General features: G+C 37.0%; 2 protein-coding genes across 5 annotated transcripts in view; both read right to left on the reverse strand.

Annotated features, from left to right (window-relative positions):
• CPSF100 (cleavage and polyadenylation specificity factor 100) overlaps positions 1–15,582 on the reverse strand; it is a 33,281-nt gene extending 17,699 nt beyond the window's left edge. Inside the window, exons 1-11 of the mRNA XM_010257074.3 lie at positions 15,366–15,582; positions 10,513–10,681; positions 7,653–7,749; positions 7,262–7,388; positions 6,995–7,110; positions 6,802–6,896; positions 6,564–6,715; positions 6,313–6,370; positions 6,089–6,196; positions 5,234–5,483; positions 2,796–2,980 (exon numbers count right to left, since the gene is read on the reverse strand). Of these exons, the coding sequence (XP_010255376.1) occupies positions 2,796–2,980; positions 5,234–5,483; positions 6,089–6,196; positions 6,313–6,370; positions 6,564–6,715; positions 6,802–6,896; positions 6,995–7,110; positions 7,262–7,388; positions 7,653–7,749; positions 10,513–10,681; positions 15,366–15,514 (1,506 nt within the window). The 5' untranslated portion in view covers positions 15,515–15,582. The remainder of the gene's footprint in view (positions 1–2,795; positions 2,981–5,233; positions 5,484–6,088; positions 6,197–6,312; positions 6,371–6,563; positions 6,716–6,801; positions 6,897–6,994; positions 7,111–7,261; positions 7,389–7,652; positions 7,750–10,512; positions 10,682–15,365) is intronic.
• Positions 15,583–17,450: 1,868 nt separating this feature from the next.
• Positions 17,451–21,576, reverse strand: LOC104596064 (uncharacterized). 4 transcript variants are annotated; one of them, XM_088895588.1, is made up of 3 exons: positions 21,161–21,576; positions 20,185–20,259; positions 17,451–17,764 (listed from the first exon to the last, which is right to left on the reverse strand). In XM_088895588.1, exons 1-3 carry the CDS (start codon positions 21,414–21,416, stop codon positions 17,709–17,711), a joined length of 387 nt encoding a protein of 128 aa, XP_088751714.1. In that variant the 5' UTR covers positions 21,417–21,576; the 3' UTR covers positions 17,451–17,708. The 4 variants fall into 4 exon arrangements, with proteins under 4 accessions (XP_088751714.1, XP_010255379.1, XP_010255378.1 ...); XM_010257077.3 differs by having other exon boundaries at positions 17,451–17,769; positions 21,161–21,564; XM_010257076.3 differs by lacking the exon at positions 17,451–17,764 and adding an exon at positions 19,762–20,082 and having other exon boundaries at positions 21,161–21,566.
• Between the last annotated feature and the right edge of the window lie 254 nt (positions 21,577–21,830).

The raw sequence follows: 21,830 nt of genomic DNA on the forward strand, positions 1-21,830 counted from the left end.
CTATATAAATATATTTTGCAAAAACAAATTTCAACGGTTGAAATCAACTGCCGACATCTTAGGTTTCCATCAGAGAGAGTGCATCCCCGATCACTCACTTTGTCCGACAAAGGGGCTGATCCTGTCACTATGATCACCCACTTAGATGAATTCTTGAACTGTCCCAACATACCTAGGTTTTGACCCCCTCTAAGGATTTCACTGATTGGCATATCAAAGACAACCCAATCCGACACGTAGTGCAGTATCATAATCGAGTCTAGGGGTCAGGTGTAACATTCCAATTTTGCCCATCTATCTCCAAGGTCCAAGGCAATACTGAAATTTTGATCCAGTTCAGGGTTTCAAGAAAACCCAAACTGCATGTACCTTAGGTCTCACCCTAGCAACTGAGACAAGACACCCCAACAAACTTGGTGATACATCAATGTCAGCCTTGGCAGGATAAATCTCCCCAGATCTATCCAACGACTGTGAAGATTCTAAACTAACACGAGTCTCATATGTGTCCAGTTTAAGGGTATTACACAGAAACACACCATAATAACATGAATCAATTATGTACTTTATTCATTTACAATAAATGTCAAAAGATACATCAATCTGATTAGAGCTAAGAGCATACACTGTCTAACATTAGGTCAATGCAGGTTTACCACTAAACCTGACCCATTGGCATCCCTGGTTCAAACCATATTAAGCCTGATATGGACTAGTGGAATATAAACTTTAAGTAGGGAGGAGACATATGCATTTAGGCCAAGCAAGCCTTGAGATATTATTCAAGGCTGGATCCAGCTTATGTCCTGGCTAGGCCATGCTTGGATGAGAAAAAAGCTAGGCCCAGGCCCCAACTTGATGGTATTTTCCATTCCATGTGATTATCAATTTTAATTTTATCCATGCAGTTCAGTCAAAGCTCAGACCAGTCCAACTGGTTCAGCAACTTATCCAGCTAGTGAGTAGTTTGGTTTCTGAAACACTGTTCATTATGTTGGAAACTTAAGTCTTTCTATCACAAGTTAGACTCACTTGATGGACAAATATTGAGTTAGTCACTTGGGCAATTTAACAATCATTAATAGCAAATCGGATTCTTCTAGTTATTCAACTCTCAATTCATCCAACCGTCCTGCAAAGCACTTGTGATATCAGCAATCAAGCCTAAGGGGGAAAGTAAACTGACTAACATTGTCTTTGAATCCCCAACAAATATTTTTGCATGCAAAAGATTTATAGTGGAAAATAACAGCCTGCAAGATAAAAAAAAGAAAAAAAAAAACTATTCTTATAAAATTTTCTAGTATTTGATTGCAATCCCGAAACAAGAGGGGAAAATTAATGTGGAAATGTGCTAGAGCAGATCTGTTATAGACTATTTGGGAGGAAAGAAATGCCAAAATCTTTCAAGGAAAGCAAAGGAGTCTCTCTAAAGTAAAAGAGTGTATCTTGAAAAGGGCAACCCTTCGGCTGAAAACTTCAACACTTTTTGAGAATTACTCCCATGATGATCTCAGGAGAAACTGGGCAGCAGTGGCTTTCACATCTTCTCAAAAGATTAGAATACAAGCTAGCTGGCTACCCCCTCCAGAGGGTGCTGTGAAATTGAACTTTGATAGGAGTAGTCAAGGGAACCCAGGACCCTCGTGCATAAGAGGGGTTTTGAGAGATAAGGATAGCAACATTCTTTCCTTTTACTCAGGACCAGTGGGAGTTGGAGACTCTACAAGGGCTGAGATACTAGCAGCAGTACAAGGAATACAGCTTGCCAACCAACTCGGAGTGGAGAATTTGATAATTGAGGGAGATTCTAAGGTGGTTGTGGGTTGGGTGGCGAACCCAGATACTGTTAATTGGGATTATAGGGATCTCCTAAGAAGAGTTAATTGGCTTACAAGAAACATGTCGGTTAAATTTCAGTGGGTTAGCTGATCAGCAAATGTTTTGGTTGATTCTCTTGCTAAACAAGGGGCCTCAAGGGTTTCTTTGTATTGGGCTACCTTATAAACTGATTTCTGTTTAGTGTGAGTTTTGTGATTTCATCCTTAAAGAGGTCACATCTCATGCCTCTTCTTAGGTTGTTTGTATGCTCACTGTTTCTCTATTAATAACAATTTCATTCATCTATAAAAAAAAATAAGTTTGAAAAACAGGGTGACAGGATTCCTAGATTTTAGGCTTACAAATAGGGATGCTCACGGTTCAGTTAACTGAACTGTGGGCTATTAGTACCGTTGTCTTTTGAAAAAACGTGAAGCAAAAACCAATTGGTTAACCAGTTGATCAGTTTGGTTCTTTGGTTTCTCGGTTTTTTATATTTACAACATACTATAATAAATATATAAATATAATATAAATACTATATATATATATATATTTTTTTTGTTGAGCACCCCTACTTACAAGGAGGAGAAAGACTTCATGAAATCAAAGATTCTTGTGAAGGATACTAATACTTCTAAAATGTTAAACCCACAACCTCATTGGAGACTCCAAGTAAAATGGCTTACCTTTTACATTTCAATAAAACTTTGCTTCCTCATGTGTTTTTACTAGTAACCAAACACTAACAAACTAATACTGCCCCAAATTCAATATTAACTGCTAATTATATATAACATTTTATAAGGAAAGTATTGTTTCTTGAAATATTACAAATATATGGTACTTGACAAATAAAGAAAACAGTCAAACAGACCTCATAGACAGAAAGGAACATGGAATCACATAGTTAATTGATTAATTGTTATTTATGCAATAACTAAGCAGATATTCAAAAAAAAAAAGAAACTTACATGCATAAATGTTTGATCCATGTCTTCTTCCTTGATTACATAATCATCAGGATTAATGACCTCACCAAAGTCATCCCATTCAGCAGAGTTCTCAAAAAAGGGAAACATCGGGGCAACACTAGTGGATAGAGGAACAAATCCATCAATTAAGATGTCCCGTTGCCCACTACCATGTGGGCCAGTCACTGCATAAGTATATCAACAAGTGAAATGAGCAAGACATATTATCTCCCACCAAAATGGTACATTACATCTAAACATCTCGATGAAAGCAGAAGCAATAGTTGACGATATGTACCATCTGTATATGCATGGAATGTATGCTAGTAGGTAGGTTTGTGCTCATGTAGTAAGGATCAAAGTATCACAAAATCAAGTGTTATTATGACAAGCAACAGTAGATAACAGAAATTCATTCAGGAAAAGTGAATAGATCAATTTAACATGGCAATTCTAACATTTAAGCTCGGTTTGTTGCAGTTTCACCAATTTATTCCCATTCCACACAGTATGCAAGCAACTATGATACTTGGATGCCTGTATAAGGGTGCACATCTATACCATATCAGATACTACAATTTTTTATGTATATTTCACATCTGACGCTGTCCAGGTGTTCTCTTGCCGTATCTTGGTAACATAGGCAATCAATTCACAAATCATACATGGCTACCATCATCAGCAACAAAAGATCTCATTGCTCCACTCAAATTTATCCTGGCATATTTTCTATTAAATCTTAAATCACCATATCCTTTTTATTGCCAAAAAGTGTCAAGTGTATCAAGGTGCAAGCATATGAACTAGAATGCCCAAGATGATAGATAGATAGATAACTGGACTGCCCAATATCCACAAATGGGATTCATCTTTTATTAAATTATTAATTTTCTTCTCAATTTTAGGATCACTTTTTATCCTTGTATGGTTTGCCATGGACAGCTCCATAATGTATCAAGGACATTTTTGTCCAAAATGTAATTTCTTGCCATACTAAAAGAATGAGACTGTTAGGGCATAGTGCAAAGGCTGCTATTTTGTGGAGCATTTGGGGCAAAAGGAATGGCCAAATGTTTGATGATAAAGAATATAATCTGGAGTCCTTAATTGAGCCAACCAAAGTCAGAATAGCTCATTGGGTGTTGGTGTGTGAGGATTTTAAAAGGGTTTTACTGTATGATCTTAATAGAGGCTAGAACATAGTAGCAGGAACACCAACCTTGATCCAACCAAGAACTGTAAACTAGGTTCCTCCTGAAGAGGGATGGCTCAAACTAAACTTTGATGGTTGTAGCCTGGGTAATCCAGGAGAATCTGGTATGAGAGGAGTGGTAAAGGACAATAGGGAAAGAATATTGCTAAGTTCTGGGACAACTGGGTCTGGCAATTCCTTAAAATCTGAAATGACTGGTGTAATTCAAGGCTTAAGACTGGTGGCAGGTCAAAACTGGAGTAACATTATTGTGGAATGAGCCTTCAAAGTAGTCATCTCATGGTTAGGTACAGATGAAGAAACTCCTTTGGGCTTTTCTTTTTTAATGTTAGAGAAGCCAAAGCATTGGGAAGAAACCTAAGTTGTTCGTTCATGTTGATCTCTAGATCTGCCAATTATTTGGCTGGCAATCTTGCCAAGACTTGGGAAGAATTTATAAGCTGTAATCTGATCATATTATGCCTTCATGTTTGAAATAAAAAGCTGCTGTGCGGAACTGGTAATGGATTGTGTAAGAGGTTGGAGCATAGGAGGTTTACCCTTGAAAGGAAAACTGGCTTGGAACATGGTTCCTGCAGCTGTTTTTTGGTGAATATGGCAGTGTTTCAGCAAATGGATGTATTGGCTATCTGTAAACAAATTGTTCAAGGATAAGAATTACAACACTTTTTTTTTTTTTGTACAGGAGAATCTCTTTTTTGTAAAGCAGGGCTGGGGGGGTATAGGTCTGTATGGGCAGTGTTTTGTAAATCCGTTTACAGCATCTTGCTGTACATGTTTTTTTTGATAAATGAATGGTTTGCTGTACATGTTTTACATGATTTTTGTTTTCCTTCTTTCTTTTAATGATATTATATTTTACCTGTTGTCAAAAAAATGCTTTGTCATCTGTGTGCTGTTCTGTACTCTTCCTGCTGTCTAACCATGTACAGTGTGGGCTCCTGGATTTGAGATGAATGCAATTCTATTTTTACTCTTGATGATAAAAAAGAGTTGTTTGGCACATTAATTGTCAAAAAATGTCCTTTGGCATAATAATCTATAGTTCCTATTAAATTCCAAGCAACCAAGTCCTTTGCCAATAAGGTTCGAACCACTATTCAAAGTTAATATACAAAAAGAAACAAAAGTTCTAAATTTCCAGGTGGAAAAATCATAAATCATTCAAATGAAAGTTGTAGAAAGTTATACCGTGTGGTCAAGGATAGGAAAGGAGTAAGCATACCATCTGATGAAGAATGAGCATTGATTGCATCAATGACCATTGGATCCCCCAAATTAGCATCAGATCCATGAGATGCTTTTAGGTCTTCCTCTTTGCTTTGGCTAGCTTTTAGAGCTTCTTTTTTTATTCGATTCTGTTCTTCCTCATAAGCTCTTAACTCCTCTCCAACCAATGGAACCCTCTTGCACATGGTCACTTTTACAGCTTTAGGAGGAGGATCTGCCTGAAGCATGCGGGCTAATGTAGCAAACTGAATGAATATTTGGTGTAAAAGATGTTAGAATTGCATAACTTAAGGCCAAATGTTATATTATGAATGAAATAACGGACATTTTCATGTATTACACCAAAAAAAGAGACGAGAAGCACCATATAACCATCTCGGTCCCTGACACTGATCAAGAAAGGGTTTACTGTTCATAGGATTTTATATGGGCAAAAGTTTATGGTATTGTATTACAATTTTACAACCTAACTACTTTACAACAAAAAGCCTTGATCCAGTTCCTGCTTTGTTTTCAGTTAAGATAGCCCTAGTAAAACTCCTCAGTTGCTTAAAGAAAGACCGAGAAGAAACTTCACATCTGGCTTGTCAAACAGTAAATTAAGTATCTAATGCTTATGTTGCCATAAGGAAAAGAAAGCAAGATAGCCTGCCCAATTTCATATATCAAATGGAAGCAGAGGTAGCTACCATTGAGGCTTAGAACTATGGTGACGATTATATTATCTAAGAATGTACATAAGTAATGAAGGACCAACCCATTTGAACATATATTTGTCAGCATTAGGAGAAAGCATATATGTTAAAAATGAATTTGGTCGAAAACTAGATAGACTGAATAGAAGATATACCTGGCCTCTTTCTGTAAAAAGCACGAGATTCTTGGCATCACTTGCCCATTCAACAAATATATCATGAGAAAAACCCACCTCCAAACTGGCCATGGATACTAGAACAATCTAAATAAAATGAGAATCAGTTTACTCCCTTAAAAACAGAATCCCAAATGCATGCACAACCATGTATATATGCTCTTTGATTAGAATAAACTTCAAGAAATACGGGTGCTACAAACCTTTGGACCATCTGGTACTTTCTCAAGTTCACTCTTGTTGATGAGAAGGGTTACATGCCTGAAAATTTTCATCAGAGATAGTTGTCATAAAAGTCCATCAAAGAAAAACATATTTGGAAAGAAGCATCAAGGCATGGGCTGATGATTGATGTATTTAGATGTATATGGTGTTTTTTTATCAGTGCATCTAAATTAATAATGGCTATGAACAGATGTTCTCTACAAAGTATGACAAAACAGAAGAAACTTACTTCAACAGAAAAGCATTATCGCGTGTATGTTCAAAGGACTTTGCTATTGAATCACTCATCCACTCAAGAAAACTCTTGACATAATCAATTGTGCTCGATGAGACATATGTGAGGAAAAAAATTGGATAGTTCAGATGATGTTGTGCCCAGTGCTGCCATATACATCAAATCACATCTTTATAGTACCACTGAAGTTACACAAGAAGAGAACACTAAAAGACATGGTTTCTGAAAAGACCTGTTCCAATATCAAAAGAAGTTCCAATACTCGACCAGCTGTATCAACAGGAAGTAGTACATTTCCATCTGCTCTTAGAGTCTTCAGAATAGCATCTAAAAAATTATGCAAATATAATGCCCAAAGAACAAGTCAAATTATCATCCGCAGAATTTTTAATTCAAATAAATTTGGTGGAATAAAATCAGCATACCTAAAAGTTCTTGGTCCCTTTGGCGTCTAGAAGGCTGATTATTCAGAGCATTATAGGCATCTGTTATCAGGACAGCTGGTCTAGCAAATGATTCTAGAACAGTTCCATTTAAGTGCCTGATAGATAACCAAACCAATAAGTTTTTTCCCATATTTCCGAACATAAGCTAGAGCATTCACTGACTTTTCCTGTTTCGCATTTTATGAATAACAGAATTGCTTTTTTAACTTCTAACAGAGGAATTTGGTAGGAAGGTTTGTGTATAACCTTTCTTTACGATGATTGAAGTCAACAGCATATATTACATCTTCCCCATCTTTTGTTATCTTCCAGACAGTGCCTCCCAAGAGATGCCCAGCCACATGAGGAGCAATAATGATTCCTTCTCCTTTGCCTATCATAAGCCTTTAAGTAAGAAATACCAAGAAGATGAAGAAGAGAACAGGAACAGGAAATTTGCACATATGACCTATATGATGTCCACCTTAGTCATACAGGTGGTGCACATCCAGAAGAACTGGAACCTGGGAGACAAGCAGAATAGATGGTTCTCTGTATGTGTGTGTGTGTGATGGTGCTGGATATGAAGATATCCAAACAAAAGCATCTATTTTTCCAGTTTAACCATGTTTACAAGATATATTGTAACAATGCCTACCAGACAGATGATGATTCTGAGAGTATGTCAGCCTCGTTACATTTTGGAAAGCAGAATCAATATCATCCAGAGTAAACAAGTCAAAATCTGAAACTTGCTGCAAATGGAGAGATCATGAGATAAAATTTAAGAGATAACAGCAATACTTCCCCACAATAAAAGTGCAAAAGTTGGGTAAAATAGTGACATGTAAAAGGCAGAAAATAATAGGAATGGATGCATCTCTTTGTGCACACATCTGAGGTTTGTCCACATTCATGTTTCTTGTGACACTAAGAAGTTTTACACTTTTAAAACCCCCCAATACAGTTGTTTCTCCCCACCCCATCCCTACAAGAAAAGATTGCAATATACTATTATTGCCAGATACAAAAAATAAATAAATAAATAAAACCATAGCTACTTGATGTATTCACTTGGTACAAATTCTGATTTGTAGCTATTACATGAATTAGATTCACTAGAAAAAGGCAGGTCAGGATTATAGGATAAAATCCTGAAGTGGAAAGCCATTAAACTATAGAGACGTCTTGGTGGAAGGGGATTTTCGTATTGTAGTGGGCCGGTTAATAAACAATAACCTAGGTCCAAGGCAATACAGAAACATATTGAGGGAAGGCAGATGACATGTGAATTGAGAGAGCTAATTTTCCATGGACACAAAGATGATGCATTGGTCAAACAAGGAGTGAACAGGGATAGATTGTATCGAGGTGTGATCAATAGGGAATATGATTTGTATTGTATACAAACCAGTAGGGAGTAGGGACAGATTGGTAAGGTGTCAAAGGCTACTGAGGGACAATGGTGTACTTCGCGCATTCTCCTTGTACATGTTATACATTCTTTTATCACTAATTAATAAAAGTGAACAATTACCAATAAAAATAGGATTATAGGAGAATACCAAGACAATATATCTTTTTTTTATAAGTAAGACAATACATCTTATTTCCTACGTTTTAGCAGTATTTTTTATAACCTACATTTTAGTAACATTGTTTCTTTTTATTGTTTGAAGCAGCATATCAAATAAATCTACTTTTTATTTAGTATCCTGTTTACATAAAGTCATCAAGTTAAGAGGAGAAAATTTTCTTTCTTGAATTTATACAAACCAACTTGCAAATTGGTTCATAATGAACCACTTCTCAAATCAGATAGGTGGTGACTGAATTAGGTAACTATGAGAGGAATAAAGGTTTTACACAATTATACCAGTATCTGGCTTTAGTATATGCTTAAAAGGCCATTACTCAATGCTGGCCCCATCTATCCGAGGTCTTGGAAGAGCTGCACCAGGTATGAACCTAACCTCCAGCATTCACATTAAATGGCCAATGCAATATACTAAACCCTGTGTTCTCTCACACTTTTCAGCCCAATATTTTACCAATGCACCAAGCAATGGCCCCTTCAAGGTTTCATCATTTGTTTCAGAATGGTAAATAATCACATCAAGGTAAAACCTAATAAAATGCCTGCACAGTTCAAGTATCAACTAGAAAATTCAATTCAAGTATAAAAGCATAAGAAGAATGATGGATATTTAGAGAATAAAAGTAAGGAGTTTTCATTTCTACAATCTAAACAGACACATAGTGTCTAAAGGCAACCCTCAAAATCCAAGACATGGATACTGTTAAAAATAATCACTTCAAGGTAAAACCTAATAAAATGCCTGCACAGTTCAAGTATCAACTAGAAAATTCAATTCAAGTATAAAAGCATAAGAAGAATGATGGATATCTAGAGACTAAAAGTAAAGAGTTTTCGTTACTACAATCTAAATAGATGAGACAATCACTATGCCCAAGATCTATGGCTCCCCATATCTCATGACGATTAAATAGAGTTGATCCAAAAAAAGAATGATACTTGAGCGGGAGTCCCAAATTTTTTGGCTCTTTGAACTTCACGATAATACTTAAGGGAGCACTACTGCACCAGCCTTTGATCTACAGCAGAGGTCTCTTGCACCTCCCCCCTTCCCTCCCTCCCCCTCCATCTCCCTCCATCCCTCCTCCCTTGCTTGCTCATGTGTAAAGTAATCTACATCCAGGTTGCTATGTCCCTCTATTCTTTGAAAGCATCACTAGTATTGTCTACCCTCCTTCAGCAGAGGACTACAATTATCCTCCTTTGTATTACACAAGACACATGTAAATGTGTCCAAATCTGTATCCACACATTTCCAAATCCTTGCTCCTTACATGTAGCCATGTCCCCCAAATCATAAAATAACAATCATGAAAAAAGCACCAACGAGGTAAACAGACCTTGCGGATATACCACATTCCTCCTTGAATTACTAAAGTATAGACATGGATTATCAGGAGCCGAATTGACCCAAAGGTGTTGAACTTTGTTACATCAAATTCAGATTGTCTCTTCTTCCACACACTATATTTCCTTTGTTACATCAAATTCAGATGTACCACATTCCTCCTTGAAAGTTTATTTTTCCTTCCCAAATAGCATTACATAATAGAGATATAATAAAATGAAACATCAAAACAAACTAAATGTACTTTCTTGGGCCTTGAAAAGGTTCTATCAGGTTCAATAAAAAATATCTCTTATTAACCATGCAAAAGCAGCATATAAATTGGCATTAGGATCTAAAGGGTTTGATAGGTGTTACCCTCTACCAAAGTCAGAACTAAAACGAAAAAGGCAGCTAACCAAAACTCATCTTCAGCTTTTGTTATTGTTAACACTTAAACAATTACCTGAAAAGGATAATTAAATGGTTGCCTTCTCAAACTCCAAGTAGCCATACCAGCCAGAAGACACTCATCATAAATATACATCATTAACATAAGAAACAATAGAATTCAAGAGTCAGAAAAATCTTCACCTTCCGTGAGAGATAGTGATCATACATGGTTAGGAGGCCTAGTCTGTACACAGGCTCTGTCGAATAAACTGGAGCAGACAGTGCAAGGTGTTTCATGGCATATGGCAAGGCACCAAGATGAAGTATATCTGGATGTGATAGCAAAACAGCATCTATGGTTGAAGATATCCTGCATATCCATGACAAGCCTTTAGGAAACTAAACCAACTTTGTGCAATCAGAGTGCCAACTCATTATAAAACTAGCAATCTTGAATTTCTTCTTAAAGGAAAACCAACAAAATTTATTCATTCATTGTTACTGAGACAAAACCATGTACAGCCATACAAAAGTATACTTTTAAAACTCATTACTACCCGAAAAAACCAAAAAAAAAAAAACACTTCTTCTTCATCAAAAGAAATGTTAAAAACAATCTTGTATGATTGCTACCTGAAGTGGTCATGTTCATGTGTTAGGCCAAGGATTACCTTCAAGACATGTAAAAAGGTGAAAAAATTGTTCCAAAATCTCTTCATATTTTTCTTTAACTTCTTCTGGTGGAATCTAAGGCTTCATGGAATATACCAAATGCCTGATTGCCCTCTGCATAGAGTAGATAGAACCACTTTTTTTGGTGGAACTAAAGTCAATTACAAGTATATCTATTGAATGAGAACCATGATGACAGAACCACTGTACGAAGATGTAAAAGCCATAAAATCATCCTGAAATGTGACAAGTGACTCATAATCCACTAAGTGACCATCAAAACAGCATATTAATAATCCACATTTCACTGCTTTTCTTGATTGGGTTGCTCTTAGCTCCAAAGGTCCCTTACTTGTGTATATGCATACTCTTTCCATGAAGCAAACATGTCATAAAGGGTTAAGGGCTCCACAAAGCATGACCCCAGGCACAAACACCTTCATATGCCAAGCATATCCCAACTTGCTGAAATAAAATGGTAGCACCCAATTCATTTGAAATCAATCCAAAAAATGGCTTCAAACCTGAAATGCAAAGTGAGAACTTAAGAAATTGCTACAGTTACCAACAATAGTTCCCCTTAGGTATGCACCACTTGGGGATTGAGTTATTTCTTGGAATTAAATAATCAACAGTGAGATTCATATCCAAAAAAGTACATTAAGAGCCCTTTGCTAGGATATCAGCTTCCAAACGAAAACCACCAGGAAAAGTCCCTTTTCTCAGTAAATAACAGTACATACCTATTTCTTTTGAATCTTAAGTTTCAAACCCTTCCATCATCTCCTTTACCCTCCCCCCCACCACCCATCCACCCACACACACACAAAAAAAATGAATTAAGATGAATGCAATTAGATAAGTACAAACCCCAAGGGTGTCAGGAAAAAATAAAATAAAAATGGCACATTAGGGGCTCCTCTAAACGTTATATATGAAAACTATGATAAATTGGCAGGCCAGGGTCTCAAAAGAAAAGGCATTTACTTCTGAATTCTAATCAATTGCTCCCCACCCACCAAAAAAAACAACAAAAAAGGAGTTTATTAATCTCTAGGGTCTGTGGAATGAGAGGAAAGATTCAGAAAGACTCCCAAGTCCCAATTTTGGGAAGCCCATATCTGATATGCAATGTAGGCAAGTATGCAAGATCACAGATGTACCGCAGGCAATGGTTTATGGTTCATAAAGACCAAGAAAGCAGCATCTTCCACCAAAACAATGCTAAACAGGTGGAAGCGAAGCTGGAAGAAGAGAAGCCACTGGAAGTTCTACTATATATATATATATGGTCCTCTGTACAAGTAGTTTCTATACAAGAACATTCCTTTAAGGACCCCCCAAAAAAATCTATGTTCAAAAAAGAGAAAGAGAAGTCATCAGAACTGAAACATGTAAGAGTAGACAACCAAGCTCTCAACATGTCAACTGCACAATTGATAGCATCCTCCTCTGGATTAGATTTCTCTACCGTTCCTTTCAGACCAGATTGCCCACAAAACTGCTAGAGACACCACATCCCAACAAGCTCTCCCTTTCTTGGACATTCTGTGCACCCATCACCCAGTTAGCAAGGTCTTCACTGAAGCAGGAAAGCACCCATAAACTGGAACAGCTTATTCCAGACTTTATAAGAGAAATTGCAGAATAGGAACAAATAATTCACAGATTCCCTATGCTCGTTACAAAAAGCACACTCCAGGCCTGTTAGATTAGCTCCTTTTCTGACCAGCAATTCCTTCGTTAAGCACTTTTCCCATGCCACCACCCACTCAAAAATTTTAACTTTTGACTTTTGAGGGTGCTGTGTTTCCCCAAATGACTTTGTAAGGAAAGGATCTGTCTTGCTCTCCCAACAAGCCAACATAAAAGGACCTGACTGAGAAGGTACCTGACTTGGACCATCTCCACTGTCTAATCTCTTGTCCAACCACATTGACTTGCTGATTATACACCAAGGACATCAATTCAACTACCAACTACACCTCCCAGTAAAAAAAAAATCCTTCTACCTGAAAGCAATCTGCTATTATAGCTTCTTTGTTGCAAGCCAAAACAAACAACTCTGAAAATTTTCTTTCAGAGTCAATTCATCACACCAAGGGCAAGGGTCCAACCAGAATTTTATTCTAGTCCCATTGCCAAGAAGGTATATCTTATTCCTTTCAAGAAATTAGGGAAGACTTTACAAATTCTCCTCCATACTCCACAACCATAAGACAACCTAGAGTCCAAAGCATACCAACCGTTATCACTTAATCCATACTTCTCAACAATCAGCTCCCTCCACAAGTCATTGCGATTTGTACAAAAGCTTCATAACTACCTGTCCAAAAGAGCAATCTTGAAACCTTTAACTTTTCTTTTCCCAAGTCCTCCACAAGCTATAGGTTTGCAAATATTCTCCCATCTCACCAAATCATATTTCTCTTCGTCTTTCCAAACTTTCCACAAGAATCCCCCATATCCTTCTCTAATTTTTCTGCACCTCCCTTGGAATTGGAAAAAGAGACAAATAATAAGCCGGTAGGCTTGTAAGGACACTCTGTATTAGAGTTAACTTACCCCCCTTAGATAGAAAGCAGTTCTCATTGACCTTATCCACGACTGGATCCCAAATGCTTTTTGAAGTATATCTGGCACCTAGGGGTAAAGCCAAATAATTAGTTGAAATTTTCCCCACTTGACAGCAAGAACCTCTGCCAGATTTGATATAATACCCACATCTCCTATTGCCACCATCTCACTCTTTGCCATATTGACCTTCAAACCTGAGACCACCTCAAACCAGCATAGGAGATGTCTCAAACTGGAACCATTACTCTTCACTTCAAACCCTTCTAAAAGACCTACCTCAAAGGCTATTTCAGTCATTTGGCTTAAGCCCTCCAAAACTATAAGGAACAATATGGGAGACAAAGGATCCCCTTGTCTTAATCCTCTTGAGCTCTTGAAATCCTCTTGCAGAGCCATTTATTAAAATGGAAAATTTGGGAGTTGTTGTGCAAACTTTGATCCAATTCCTCCACTTCTGCCCAAAGTTCATTCTACTCAACATATAATCCAAAAATCCTACTGAACATGATTGAATGCCTTTCCCAAATCAACCTTAATGATTGAATGCCTTTCCTTTTTTTCTTTTTTCTTTTTTTTTTCTGTATTTTCATATCAGATGTGCATGAGGCGCAAGAGGCGTACACCTCAGAGGTGTCAGCACCTCTGGCATACGCCTCAGGGCGTTTTGGGAGCGCCTCCAGGCGTACGCCTCCCACGCCTTTTAAAACACTGATTTAAATACCAATAAGATGTGCAAATCAAAGTTTCAGCACCATGATTAAAGCATTCTTTTACCTCACACCCTATCTAGCAATGTCTAGTTATGCCAAGGGATATCAACTTCAAACAAAGCTCTATTTGATAATAAGTTAAGTGAACAAATATGCTGATAAGTGCATTGTTTTGTCAAGGTGTCTGTATAGCTAGAAGCCTAGAACCTTCGTGGTAAATAGAATCCCCTAGGTCACAAAATATGTGCCTAACAAGCAAACTAATACATAAGAACATAGAATAACTTGAGTTCTCCCTTTGATGCCAATAAATAGTCAAATATAATGGTTATGAACTTATGATCCTCTGACTGTCTTGGTTTCTACATTATCACACACTCCATTCATGTGTGAAATTGTGGATGATGGAACAATAAAACATCTACATGACCAGCGACCAGCATCATCCAGAAAAATAACCACGTTCCCCCCTTATCTGGTTCTTAATGAGTTGAAGGATTATATGGAATCCATAACTACGGAACTTACAATAGCATATTTCGGCTGAGTAAGATAGAATACTCTATCTACTATATTTCTATAATTCTATTATTGTTTGGCTAATCAAAGGCTTCATGCCACAGTGAGAAAGAAAGGTGTATAAAGAAGATTTGGAAGCCAGATTATGTCATCTAGATAATGCAAAGTACCAACAAGCAACTCATAAAAGAGCCTTGTAAGATACCTATTTCTTTACCATTCTTCTTTTATTAAATTTGACAAAAACGTAATAATCTGCCACGAAAATTTAAGGATTACAGTCATTCTTCCACGTTTAATCGTCTATAGTAGTATAGTGTTTCAGGCAATAATAAGAAAGAAATTAGAAACGCATTTTAAGAAGAATAAGAAGAAGAAAGAAAGAAAACTAGACTACTTCTAATGAATCCAAAATGAAAATTTCAAGTAGGCATTAAGAGATGCCTCGCAAGTAGCTATTTCTTTAGAAAAAAAAAAGTTTCAACATCAATTCCCCGTCCAGTAAACACTGAGAAGGGGAAGAACAGAGGCAAACAAAATGAATTGGATAAGAGGGGAATAAGATTGAGCATTGACCTCGAGAGTGGTTGAAGAAGACTAGTGTCAAAGAGATCGTTCCATCCGCAATCAACAAGGAAGTTGAAACCGTCGATAGAGAGAAGGTAACAAAGAGGGTTTTCGTTGTACACTCCACAGAGTGGAGTGACCTGTACCGAAGTTCCCATGGCGCCTTTGCTGTGCCTCTCCTGTGTTTCGGAAATACCGTGGAAGTGTGAAATGGAGGTACAGAGAGCGCTGAGTTTGATTTCGGGGTTTATAGTGGTTCATACGGCAACCCAAACCAAGGATTTGTAAATGCGCGGTCGAACTCGGCTTACCCGGTTTAATTGAAACTGGACCGTGGAAGCAAAAGATTGGTCTGGGTCTATGGACCGAGGGATCCATAAAAACGGTTTTGGCTAACGCTCTTGCAGCAAACCTATCACCTTGGGGAGACCGAATTTAGTCCTCACAAAATATTTTATTCATGAAGAGATATTCTCAATATAGGGATACAAGTATTGTTAGGACGGTATAAGGATAAATTTTGTGAGGACTGAATCGGGATTCATTTCCGGGTCTCTGAATAGTTTATTTGCAAGACCTGAGCCAATTGAACTGTGAATTATTTCAACTGATCAGCGGGTTATAATTAGATATTAATTCTCTTTTTTTTTACCAACTCCATCATTAATAAAGTTGACCCATTTGACAAGGATGATTAAACAAACATATGAGGCTCCGATCCACCACTCAAAAGGAAAAGTAATTCCATTTCCAAGATGATTTTCAAAAACATTGGTACAAGGGCAATAAATGGACTTTGTTCTCATAGACAATGAACTAGTAAGCAAAACATGTTTAAGCAATAAAAGGAATAGAGGATGGCTGTTACCAAAATGTCCTTTCCTTACAAACTTGGTATTAGGATTTAGGAAAATCTCATTCAAGTATGAAATGGTTTATTTACCACAAAAATCTAACATTCGAGAGATGGGGTGGGGTGCAAGCTTACTTCTACAAAGTTGATTATGAAATGACTTTGATGGTCATTGGACAATAAGGTTACATTTGGCAAGCAAGCAAAGAAGACACATGGTAGTGTTTATTAAAGTTACATTCGCTAAGAATGCAAAATAGATACAGACAGTTCATTGGTAAGATGTATGGGTTCCTAATAGCGTCTTTTCATACTTGTTTTCTAAGCTAAGACCTCAATGGTCATTGGGAATGGGAGTCTAGAAATTTTAATTCCGTTTGGTTGGTTGGACAGAATTGGAATCTCATTCTCATTTCTGGTGAAATGATATTCCACCCAAGGTTCAAAATATTGATATACCCGGCATATTGGGTCATATCGGTACTGATTTTTTTATTTATTTTTTATTTTTTAAAACCAGTTCAAGGGGGCGGTTTAAGGCTCATCCACCCCCTGAACCGGTCAGAACCCTGATACACCCCCTGTAGGGGCATATCAGGGAGCTTCTAAAACAATACGTATCAATACTTTAAACCTTGATTCCGCCATTTAAGAGAATGGCCATTTTCTCCCTCTTCCTTGAAAATGAGAATGCATTTCAATTGATTTCGATTCCTACATGAAACCAAACAGGTAGGAGGAATATATAATTAATTTGGATTTCAATTCCAACTGCCTACCAAACAAATTCTTATTGTATTTGATACGTTAGTATGGCTATTAACATCTCCAACCGTCAATTTTCATTATTTATTGTTTGTACTGATACCATACGCACGACATAACGTGAGATTGATGAATTTATTATTCAAACGCAATTGAGCACCCTTTGACATACGGCAACATAGGCTCAGTTTTGGAAGGAATACATGTAGAAATATATAGAGTGCAAAGCTTTGTATTTTGTATTATTTTGTATACAGGAAAATCTATAATGTGGAAAATATATGGTATAGAAAGAGTTTTGATTCTTTTGACCAATCAAAACCCATCCATGAATTTTGATAAATAACACCTAATTGGCTACCAATTTATGATTCCAATTGATTGGTCAAAAGTTTTTTAAATATCGCATATTTTCCATATCATAGTCGTACCCTTTGTATACGTATTTGTATTTATACTCTTTTCAAACTGAGCAATAGGAAAAAAAGCACAACATTGCAATTCAGAGCATGGTTCAAACTTCAAAGTATAATACGTATAACACTGTATCATAGAATACGTATCACACCAATACATAAGATACATTGAGAAGTGGAGTTACACTTTAGCTCCAACATGCCAACCAAACCAAAACACAGCCATGTTGTACCCATTTTTGGGAGCACCTCGAACTTCACATTGTAATAGCATGAAGAAAAGAGTCTCGATCAGGTAGGCACGTCGTTATAAACATGTTAAATGAACACTTTCAAATTTTTTTTTGACACCTGTCGTTTGAAATACCCCCAACCTACACTTGAAAAAGATTAAAGACAAATTTTTTAAGAGTTGTCAGAATATTTACAAAGTGCTTACAGAATGTACTTCCTGTATTGTGCCTACTGGATCTGCTACAAACAAGGCTTGTACAATAGGCTACATAGAGTTTGGCTTCGATCAATGCAACGCCTGTTTGAACAGCCTTGCATTGGGGATATCTTCATACTTATGTGCTTTATTTCATGGGGAGATATTCCCAATGCAAGGTTGCAAGAGGCTGTTCGAACGTTATGAGCACGGGCTTGCACTGACCCACTCAAAGGCGAATACATCAGTCTACATGTAGCCATCGAATACAAATGGAAAATCTCTCATATTTCTGAAGCTAATATAGTAATATATGATATCTCTCTTCCTGGTCAACATGAAAGGCAAGTTCAAAAGTCAGAACATCAAGGCCCTGTTCGCTTTTCGGTAAGTTACTTACCTGGGTAAATGCAGTTACCTAGGAAACACTTACCTAGGTAAGTGCATTTACCCATGTTCTTTTATTTCTCATGTAAATAAGGCAATAACCATTTTAGTCATAAAAATCCATTATCAAAAAGGGCATTTTTGTCCCATTCAAGTGTTGGCAACTTTCCCCCTAGGTGGGAAAGTTATTTACACACCTAGGAGATCCAGGTAAGTGGTACCCAGGAAAATAAACTTTCCCTGGTCCCCACATAAATCTGAAAAAGAACATGGGATTCTTGGTCAATGGGAACCAAAATCCCATTGACCAACTTTCCCCCCTCTCAAAATATGAAAAAAGAATGCCCCCCAAGAGCCTAGATGTCAAACTACCCTCATGGCTGGAATTCTGGAACTGCCAATGTTCAGAATTTTCATCATTATTTAAGCCTTATTAAATATTTTGTGTCAACGGCCACTCAGCCAGTGTTCATGATTATCATTTTTATATAAGCAATAGCTAAAATATTCTGTTTAAAGTTTTTTTCATTACCACAACCTTCTTCCCTTGTGGTTTTCCCTTGTTTAGCAGTCTAGCTATCCTTATGGACAAAAGCACACATACATTCAAGAAAGATACATGTAGAAGAATCATAATGTTGTCAGTCAATTGCTAATGATTTAACTCAGTATTGTTTAACCTTAGATAAGTAAAGGATCATAGTATTTGCACTAGTAGTATTAAAAGATGATAAATATAGGTTTGCTCAGGTAGCTCTGTAATCAACTGTGCATGCCAGACATTTTTTTAACTGCACAACACTACCTAACTGACAAGGGATTAGATAAATGACATCTTTAAAATCTGTAGGTTCCTTCCAAAATATTAGTGACACTACCTAAGGAAAACAATGCTCAGAAGATAATTATGTAATCCTATTTTCTGTTTTGGCAACTGACACAAAAACCAAGTCTAATCTAACTATATTACATCAAGATCATTCCATATTAACAAGAGGAAAAGATGCTGCCTTTTGACATTTCCAACCCCTGTGCATGATGTATTTAGTTTCAAGCTTTTATTTCTATCACTCAACAGGACAACACGAATACAAGTACATTTTTCTATGTGTTACATTTAAATTGGCTTTTAAATCTCTATAAGCTATACTATCAAGGAATTCTACCACATCCAGAACATTTGATCATTCTTAAATGCAATCTTGTCCATCAGCCACACCAGAAGTTCACTAGATGATTCCAATAGAACATAATGGGCTGTATAGTAAACTGACTGTTTTTGGTTTCATTGGGGGTGGGTATGGGGAAGAGAATACAAATACTTTTCATGTTCCCCAGCAGTCAGCAACTCTAGTTCTCTATTCTATCTGAAAATTTATTTCCAACCAAGGAAATATAGGACAGAATGTATGCCAGGCAAAAAAAAAGACAAGGTAGAAAGTTAAACAAATAAATAATACATGCAGACAAGTGAAGAATAAATTGATCCTTCTTACCAATCGAAAAGGATGCATTATTGTTCTGAGTGAGATGTACACCTAAGTATCACAACCATTGTACTTTAGCAGCATTCTCTTCATAATCTTGATGCATTAGAAATATGTTTTTGGAATAGTAGTCACAAAGTTACATTATGTTACACATCAAACAAATGATTTTAAGTAGTTACAGTACAATCAGGACTCACAAATCCAGTGAGGCTACAATTTTTGTCAGTTTTCTCAAGGATGTCTGCTCCATTTTATATATCAAGCCAAACATGGTAATACACTACTTGATCCTCTTCATATAACAGGCATGATTAAGATACAAAATCTAGCAAAGCTGAACCTAGTCAACTTTTCCTCCTTTTGAAAGCAGGATGTATGGTTCCACCTAAAGAATCAAGGTTGTCAATCATAGAAATGCATTCATTCATTCTCTTCAAAATGAGAGGCATAGAAGAGACATTATTGGAAATCTTGAGTTTAAGCATACGTATTTTCTCAGCAGTCTCTGGATCCTTTTCTGCCAGTAATGCATCTTGACTTAATTGAACATGTTCTCCCCCATCTGTATAGGTTAGAAATGGCAAAAACCTCAACAAGTATTAAAAAAGGCAAACCAATAAAGCAAGAAAACCTCTAAGATGATTCTTGAAAGCATTGTTGACAAAAGAGTAACAGGGTCATGTGTTCAATATCCATTTACACAGTTGATGCCTCAAATGTAGGTCTATGCAAAGTCCCTAACTAGGAACAAACTACCTATGCTGATGTGTGCACACTGTACGACCATATGTTTAAGTGACTCGAAATGAAAGCAATTACTGTTATTGATAAAAAAAAAAAGCAAGTACTGTTTATTTGCAATGCAATTTTCTTTTATTCTAAGAAGCAAAATAATGGGTAAATGTACTAAACACAGTCAATGAGCTCTCTGCCAAATAGTGAACAAAGAAACAAAAACGTGATAACATGATTAAGAAACCACGTATAACAATTTCATCCATGGTAACAGTCAATGAGCTCTCCATTAAGTTGCATTCCAAACATGTTATCTATAGAGAAATGATTCCATTTCAACACTGTATCCCCACGCTTAAATTGGTAATGAACAACATTTTCAATTCACTCAGCTCCTAGAGCACGGAGAAAACTGAGGTTATATAAAACGGAACAAGGAAGACTTTTTTCTAAAATTTGAGCATTTGGACAAAATAATCGACCCAAGTCAGAAGGTGATGCTCTGTTTTCTAGTGATGACTGCAGTATTCATGCAACAATCTGTTATTTACAGTAACATAGTAGAAATCTACCTATAGAAAATATAATGAAATATACTTTCGAAAACTAATTTCCGTCTAGAGTCTCCAAAGAAGACCACCATGAGAGTGGAAGGGGCAAAAGGCAACAATATTCTCAGGATTAAGAAAAGGAAAGGAAAAAAAAAAAAGGAAACCCTAGAAATGCACCTGGTGTACGATCTCCGGAAATTCCGGGTTCGGCGGCTATGTCGAAATGAGGAAGAATGGGTCTCTGAGAAACAAGAATTGAAGAGAGTGTGCTCTTGAACTGATCCGGAAGAGTCGTTCGGTACTCGAGGATCCTTTGTGCCATTTGTTTCACTTCAGCTTCCAGCTTTTCAAGATTTTCAAGTTCCTCCTCTTCTTGGTCGTCCTCGCCCCGCTCTTCGGAGCTTAGATCTTCTAGGGTTCGAGGCTCCGCCATTTTTAATTTCTTCTTGTTGACCGTAGATCATGTGTTCGACATTAGGATTTTTAACTTTCAAATTTTGAATTCCCATTGCCTGAGCCTGCTGGGGTTAACAAGCGTCCCAAACAAGCCACTGCAGTCGCACAAGCGTCCGATGTGCGGCTGCAGTGGCTTGTTGGGACTAAACCCGGTCTCCTGGGCCTCACGGCCCTCACCCTGGAAACCGGAGGTCCGAATATGCTCCCAAAAGTATGTTACCACGCGCTCAGTTGATAGGCTGGATGAATTGTCCGAATATGGTGCGGTTTCAAATCCGTTTCATAATGTACTGTTCACTTAAAAGAATAACGACTCCCACGGGGTGTCGAGCAAATGATTAATATAAAAAATAATATATTTTCAATAAAAATAATCTTTACTCTCCTAGGA

The sequence above is a fragment of the Nelumbo nucifera genome, chromosome 1 (assembly GCF_055504915.1).
Source record: "Nelumbo nucifera cultivar China Antique chromosome 1, China Antique-T2T, whole genome shotgun sequence".
Taxonomy (NCBI): domain Eukaryota; kingdom Viridiplantae; phylum Streptophyta; class Magnoliopsida; order Proteales; family Nelumbonaceae; genus Nelumbo; species Nelumbo nucifera.